The sequence below is a fragment of the Mandrillus leucophaeus genome, unplaced genomic scaffold (assembly GCF_000951045.1).
Source record: "Mandrillus leucophaeus isolate KB7577 unplaced genomic scaffold, Mleu.le_1.0 Scaffold66, whole genome shotgun sequence".
In the NCBI taxonomy this organism is placed as follows: domain Eukaryota; kingdom Metazoa; phylum Chordata; class Mammalia; order Primates; family Cercopithecidae; genus Mandrillus; species Mandrillus leucophaeus.
The window spans coordinates 2,886,936-2,894,383 of NW_012107141.1; the positions used below are offsets into that span (position 1 = coordinate 2,886,936).

Sequence of the window (7,448 nt, forward strand, 5' to 3'; positions counted from 1 at the left end):
AGGCTTTTCCAGGATTAGAGGGAAGCCAAGTTTAGCTGGTTGGGCACTAGGTTGGCTGGGGGTGTGGGGAGAAGGATGGGGGTGGTCACAGCATCTCTCAAAAGCAAGAAGGGCTTCCTGGCAGAAGAGGCTGGACCCTCGACTTAGCCCACTACCCTCATGACTCCAGCTTGACTTTCGTCAGTGTCTGTTGAGGGGGTCTGGAGGCCGAGAGACCCAAGGAAAGCAGGTATCACTGTGAGGGTGAGGAATCGGGCAGCAGAGGCCCTGTCTCTCCCCAAACCAGCATGTCAAGCCTGAAAGCCCAGGAGGTCACAGCACACGGGGTGCCCAGGAGGAAAGGAAGGCCCCCCACCCCCTGCCTCCCTGGGGCAGGGCTGGGGCAGGGCAGGGGACCCTCCTGTCTTCCAGGAGCCAGAGGGAAGCCGAGGCCCCAGCGCCACTCTGCCCTGGGCATGGGCAGGGCCCCAGGCCCAGCGGGCAGCTAGGCCTTCTTGGGTCTTCGGCCGACTTGGTAATAGTAGTAAATGCTGATGGCGACAAAAAGGAGGCGGCTGACCAGGAGCAGCAGGATCCCCAGGGACATGAGGCCCGTCTCAGCTAGCGTGGCAGTGACCACTGTGGGAGAGAGGCCGGCAAGGCCACAGGGTCAGAGGAGGGGATGTGTCCTGGGGCCGCCCCCCAGCCCGGAGCGCTGGTGTGGCCATCTCCCTAACTTCACTCTGAGCCCAGGATCCTCCCAGGTGGGAAGCACAGGACCTGCCCCCTGCCCCTGCCAATCCCACAGATGTTTCTGCTCCGATGTCTCCCATGTGACAGGAACCGGGGCACAGCAGGTGGGCAAAACTGAGCGCACATTATTACACAGGTGCTGGGTCCAGTGGGCAGCGGGCGCAGGGGCTGCAGACGCATGTGTGTGCAAGGCCAGAGATAGAAGTGTGTGGATGTGGGAAGCTACAGGCATGTGTGTTAGGCATGTGTGCACAGGTGTGCAGGCACACAGGTAAACACAGCCAGGTGAGTCCTTATCCCTCTCTCCCCTCACTAGCCCCCCACAGACAGGCTTTCATCACTTCCCACACATCCAAGTGGCTAGAGCAGGCAGGTCAGGGGCGAAGCTGCCCATCAGCCTCCCTCACTGCCCACCCCAGGACTCACCCAAGAACTGGACCCCGAAGTAGCAGGCTTCAGTGAGCAGGGTCCATCGAATGATGACCTTCTCAGCCGTGTAGAGAGCGTTCCACATGATCAGGGAGATGCCTGGGGCAGGGGACGAAGAGGGGGCTGGGGGTGGGACCGCTGGCTCCCTCCCAGCAGGGCAGGAGGCTCCTCCTTCCTCTGGCCACCGCTGCAAGACAGCCGGGGTCCTGGACTCCACGCCTCCGCCCCATTCACACTCCTCCAATCAAGGCTGTCTGTCCCTGCTCCTGTCCCCTCCAGACTCAATGCTGCTGCTTCAGTCTGTTCCTGTCATTCTAAGGCCCTATGCGACACTGGGCGAGTCACTTCCCCATGCTGAGACTCGATCTCTTTATAAAGGGGGAGGGCTGAGCTCCTGGCCCCTGTCCACGTCCGGTTCTGTCAGGTGGATGCTGTGTTGATGGAATCCATGAGTTAATGGGTTACCTGGTCCTATAATCGGGTTTTCTTTCACACGGACTCCCAGACAGAAAACCTGAGCCCATTGAGAACTCACTCTAAGGAACTCCCCAGGGGGAGGGGGATGAACCACTGACTTGGCCTCTAGCAGGCCCCGCCCACCCAGTGTCTGCTGGTACCAGACATGCCACTGGGTGTGTATTTATTTTATTCCAACAACCCTAACTCCAGAGGAGCTGAGCCTTTATTCTGTAGGCAATAGGGAGCCATGGAATATTTTGTAGAAAGGGAGGCATATTACCTATGCTGAGCTTTAAAAACTAGTTCCAAATCCGAATGTGTGTATCTCAGGTTAGAGAGGAAACACAAGTGGCTCTGGGGATAAAACAGGCTGGGTGCGAGGGGTTTTGCAGACACTGAATTGATCTGCCTCTCCTCTAGGCTGTGAAGTCCTAGAGGGCTGGGCCTGGGCCGCCTCCATCTCTGCACCACAACGCCCAGGGCAGTGCACACACTTAGGAGCGCTCCCTGCAGAAGGTGGCAACGGCAAGTTCCAACCCACTGGGTATATTCCACCAATGGCCACAAGATGGCAGCACATCCCCAGCAGAGAGATTCATCAGAGGCCGGGGCGTGGGCTGCAGCATCTGCCCCAAGAAAGGAAGGGGTGCCCGGGCACGGACCCCCGTGCTCTCCTCAGCCCCGCTGGGTCTCCCAGCTGCCCGTCGCCTCCCCCAGGCCCCGCCCCAGCAGTACTCACTGAGGAGGGCACCGCCGTAGAGGCGGATGGGGGTCTTGCTGGTCACCTGGGCTCCATCAAAGACCGCATCATAGAGCTGGTCAGGGAAGGCAAGCGCCTGCGGGCAGCGAGAGGGGCTTAGAGGTCCCGCTTGGGAGACGGGGTGGGGGTGACAGCTGACGCCTCCCACGGACGCCTTCCTTCCCCCCAGGAGCAGGATCAGCATCCTTGGGGGCAGTCCAGGGTCTGGACCTGATTGTCCCCACCCGCTCCCATGCCAGGACAGCAAACTCCAGGGTTCCTGGGACAAGGAGTCAGGCCACACATGGCATCTAGTGTGCTCCTGGACAGGGCACAGGTGTGGCAGTGCAGGAGTCAGGCTCTCGGAGGCAGCCTGAGAACCGGCAGTCTGAGAGCCTGACAGATGGGCCCTGCATGAGGGGCCAGGATGGAGGAGGTACCCCCAGGGAGCCTGAGAAGGGCTGGGGCAGCCACACGGGGCCAGATCTCAGGGGCCAGGGGTGGGGGCTCACCATGATGGCAATGCCAGAGAAGAGCACAGCAGAGACGAACTGCCAGAGCCTGGGAGGCGTGGAGAGAAGGTCACAGCCCTGCCCCCGGGGACCCTCCCTCTCCAGCCCAGATCCCCAGGGATGGCAGGTTTGGGGGAGGTAATGAGACAAAATCCAGGGACCAGGCCAAATGAGGTGGGCTCTTGTGCATTCTGCTCCCATCAACCCCTCCCCTCCCCACAAAAGTCAGGTAAATGCTCACCTGAGCCCCAAAGGCTCCCGAACAGTAAACTTGATTTCATTGCCCAAGACCTGGCTGATCTGTGGACAGAGGGGGTCAGAGGCAACCAGGGTGAGGGCAGTTCTCAGCGCCCCCACTCACTCATCCTCCCGAGTCCTGCACACCCAGGGACCCACCTGGGCACCTCGGCTTGGCCAAAGGGTCCCCCAGGTGGGGAGGGTCACATGAGGCCACCCCCTCTCCTGCTTCCCCTTGACACTAGGGTTTAAAAGAAGCTGAAAATATGATGGTGACATATGAAAGCTCAGGGCTCTGCCAAACGCAGACTTGAAGCCTGGTACTGCCACTTACCAATGTGGCCGTGGGCAGGTTGCCTAAACTCTCTGAGCCTTCCTTTCCTCATCTATAAAATGGGTTAATAATTTTACAGTATCTACATCTTCTAGTGCCAACAAGAAGATTTTAAAAATGCTTATAAAGCAATTGCTGGAAAACCAGGCATGTAATAGGCACTTAATTCTAACCATCTCGTTACTCCCCTGGCATTGCCGTTACATTTCTAGGAACATGAGCTAAGTCCCAGAACTCCTGCGGCTCCCTGGGCCTCAGCTAACCTTGTCCCCTATGGTGGGTCAGCCTGGCCTCCCCAGTTGGTGCCGGAGGCCCCTGCTCTGCACCCCACCTTGGAGCGATGCACCTCCCCGTCGTCGTCCTCCCCGCCCACGCCGAGGATCTTGCGGGTCTTCAGGCGGCTCACGAGGTCCGTCTGGCTGTGCTTCTTCATCAGAGGCGGGGGCTGCTTGGCCGCCATCTTCTCCTCCAGCCCGGCCTCTGCAGAAGGGCTGAGGGGAGACACCGGTCTCTTGCCGCAGTTCCTCCCCAGCTCCCAGACTCTAGGGGAAGGGGCCTGAGGTAGGGGAAGGCCACACCCCACGCCAGGCCTGCTGAGGCCTCCCCACGAGCCCAGGGCAGCAAGGGGAGCACAGCCGGCTTCCTTGTCAAATGGCTGAGGCGACGCTCTCCAGGCCCCTGAGGCTCTGGGAGCGGGTCTGCTCAGGTGGACACAGCCCACGCCATCTGACAGGCTGCATGGTGCCTCAGAGCCAGCCCTGGAGGCGTAGGGCCCAGGAGACGGCTTTTGGGCCTGGATGGCGGCCACATCCAAGCTTCCTGGGGGGATGGGGAGGAAAGGAGCCTGGATTCATGGGGGCAAACGAGGCTTAGAAGACGGCAGGGTCTGTCCAAGCCTGGGGCAGGGGCTTCTGGGGCCTGGGGTCTGCGTCCCCACCAAACTTCTGCCCAATCCTGTAGGCCAATGAGCCCCTCTGCCGTCTCCCTGCCACCCCCCTTCAAACCTGCCAGGACTGAAGAAGGGCATGGGGTGCCCTCATACCCAGGAGAGCCAGAGAAGGCTGCCAGGGGTGTTGGCAGGGACGCTGAGGTGGTCTAGGTTCCCTGCTCAGGCCTTGCCCTCCCGGCCATCAGCCCCACACCAGCCCCTCCTGGCACCCCAGGTCTGCCCATGGTCCTCCCCAGCCCTCCACTCCCCAGCCCTAGCAACATCTTGAGTCAGGCTAGGAGCACCTACTATGTGCCAGCCCCTCCGCTGGACGACAGAGATGCCGAGAAGCTGAGTGCCCGTCGCGTCCTCAGTCAGTCAAATCTAAGCAGAGGAGACAGAAGTGTAAACGGGGTAAGGTGAAGCCTCAGAGCCTGGCTCCGGGGTGGCCCTGGCTTCTTTAATCACAGCTGCCCTGCAAGATGGGTGCTACTGACGGACACACTGAGAATGAGGAAACCAAGCTCCCGGGGTTTCAATGCCAACCAGGGTGAATAACAGTGTGCCACTCCCCACCTCGGGCTGCTTCCAGCATCTCATTCCCACTTGTACCCACCCTCCGGTAAAGGCAGAAAAGCCATCCCCATCTACAGACAGGCTCAGAGGCCACTGGGCTCACCACCAGGGGACCCTGCTGTCTCAGTGTCCTGTGGCCCCAGGCAAATCTCACCCTCCAGCCCCAGCCAGGGCTGCCAGAGGCAGAGTGCGGGAATGTCCCCAGGTCACCTCCCATTTTCAAGGCTCCTGGTGTCTTAAAATAAAGCACCCGAACAAACATCAGAACACAGTATCAAACTGTGGGGTATGTGGCTGCAGACCCGATCAACTAGGGAGGCAGTGTACTGTGTCGCATTGGGGAAAAAACCTGCAAAAGTTGATAGTGGCGGTCTTTAGTGAGTGCGATGTCATTTCTAGGCCAAACTACCCTCCTACGCCCCCTGGCTTTAGTTCCTCATCCACAAAAGGGAGTGGATACGCCTTTCCCCTCCCCACACACAGGCCCCATGGTGATAGGAGACAGCGGCGGGTGGTAAGTGTGACGCCAGTCCCACGCCTGGCACACAGAGACTCTGGGTTAATGCTTCAGTGTGCGCCAGCCATCAGGACAGGAGGCCAACCCCACCCTGCCAGGGAAGCCAGAGCCTAACCTTTCATCACCCGGCTCCTGGAGGGCCCAGGATGCTGTCCCAACACCTCAGCTGCTAGCCACCACCTTCTGGTGAACCCAGATAGAAGCTACAATTAGCCACATCCCTCCCGCGGCCAGGCGAGGCTGCCCTGAAAGCCACTAAGCCGCTGGTGAGAACCAGGTCCCTCACCTGTTCCTCAGCCAAGGATGTTGCCTGGCTCACGCCCTTCCTCTTCCAGCCTCCCCGTGGCCTTTTATCTTTTAATACATACAGCAAAATAGACAGGCTTTAGTTGTGCAGTTATCTGAATTTTAGCACACACATCGATTTTTGGAGCCACCAGCTCCAGATCAAGATAACGGGCAGTGCCATCACCCCAAAAACTCCCTGGCACTGTCCTGGCCACACCCTCCCCTCACTCCTCCATCCTGGCAACCACTGATCTAGTCTCTGCCACTACAGCTTTTGTGTTTTCAAATATGCTAGGTAAGTGGAATGATAAAGCATAGAACCTTTTGAGGCTGGCGCCTGGCATTGAGCAGAATGCCTGAGATTCCTTCAAGTCACTGTGTGTATCAGGAGTCCACTCCTCTTTATTGGAGTGCAGTATTCCCTGGGGTCCATGTAGCAGCTTGTTTATCCATTTGGTCACTGAAGGCCATGTGGCTTGTTTCCAGTTGTTGACGATTATGAATAGAGCTGCTAAAAACCTGCGTTTCTGTGGGACCGTAAGTTTTCATTTCTCTATGGTAAATACCAGGAGTGGGATTGCTGAGCAGTGTGGTACATCCCTGTTGGACTTTCAGAGAAAGCATCAAACTGTCTCCCAGAGCAGCCATGCCACTGCGTGTCCCTGGCAATGCAGGAGTGTTCCAGTTCCTCCACATCCTCGCCAACACTCGGTAAGGTCGGTCTTTATTTCAGCCCTTCTACGAGCTCCTCCTGGCTGGTTAACCCCTCTCCCAGGCCAGATGTGCTGCCTCCCTCAGTCCTGCCTTACCCCTTCCTGCTGTGTGGCCTTGTGCTCTGAGTCTCAGTTTCCCCATCTGTGAAATGGAGCCGTCATTCCCACCTCCCCAGAGCACTCAGCAAAACACCTGCACATTTGCACGAGGAAACCGCATTTAGTGAGGTCTGCTGTGAGCAAGGTACATGGCTGGTGGGACAGGCCCCCATCCTGAAAGAGCTCCCAGCCTGGCTGGGGTGGGGAGGGGGCACTGATCTGCTAGCCACTGATTAAAGTGAGTTACTTTTCCTCTCTGAGCTCTGGGGTCCTCATCTGTAAAATGAAAGCAGCCTCACTTTTCCCCTGGAGCTGGCCTCAGGAGAAACAAAATAATGGACAGACAGTGCTTTAGAAAGAGCCAGCTCACTGCTCAAGCCAGAAGGCCTAATGGGTTAGTGCTTAACTGCTGAGGTCGCTCCCTGGATTTGAATCCCAGATCCATCACTGCCTGGCTGTGTGCCTGTGGGCAGGTCAGTCACTTACCCTCTACGTGCCTCAGTCTTCCCATGTGTAGTTGGGAAAATAAGGTGTCCTATCTTATAGAGACATTGTGAGAATAAAAGATGTAATCTCCATGAAGCCATGGGGAAGTGCCCGGCCCACAGCAAGTCCTCAATGAAGACGGGCAATTGTTAGACACAGACACTCCCACCCTCCCCAGGCCTCCCATGTGGCAGTGGCACTGGGATGGAGGCCATGGAGGAGCGGGAAATGGGCCTAACTAGCACTTCTTAACTTCTCCGCCCCACTGGGTAAAGTCCCAGATCTCAGTCCCAGGGCACAAGGCTGGCACTCAGCCACTGCCTACCAGGCCCAGGCTGTGTCCACAACCCACCTCCAAGGGGCAGAAGCTTCCAGGCATTGGATGAACTGCTTTCCTCT

General features: G+C 58.2%; 1 protein-coding gene across 2 annotated transcripts in view; it reads right to left on the reverse strand.

The window, feature by feature from the left end:
• Positions 1 to 174: 174 nt before the first annotated feature.
• Positions 175 to 7,448, reverse strand: part of TP53I11 (tumor protein p53 inducible protein 11) — a 16,515-nt gene continuing 9,241 nt past the window's right edge. Inside the window, exons 1-7 of one of the 2 annotated variants that reach the window (XM_012001359.1) lie at positions 6,561 to 6,601; positions 3,774 to 3,933; positions 3,113 to 3,171; positions 2,872 to 2,920; positions 2,360 to 2,456; positions 1,159 to 1,260; positions 175 to 618 (exon numbers count right to left, since the gene is read on the reverse strand). In XM_012001359.1, the coding sequence (XP_011856749.1) occupies positions 485 to 618; positions 1,159 to 1,260; positions 2,360 to 2,456; positions 2,872 to 2,920; positions 3,113 to 3,171; positions 3,774 to 3,902 (570 nt within the window). In that variant the 5' untranslated portion in view covers positions 3,903 to 3,933; positions 6,561 to 6,601 and the 3' untranslated portion in view covers positions 175 to 484. Of the gene's footprint in view, positions 619 to 1,158; positions 1,261 to 2,359; positions 2,457 to 2,871; positions 2,921 to 3,112; positions 3,172 to 3,773; positions 3,934 to 6,560; positions 6,602 to 7,448 lie in introns of those variants that run through there. The other variant, XM_012001360.1, reaches the window with a different exon arrangement.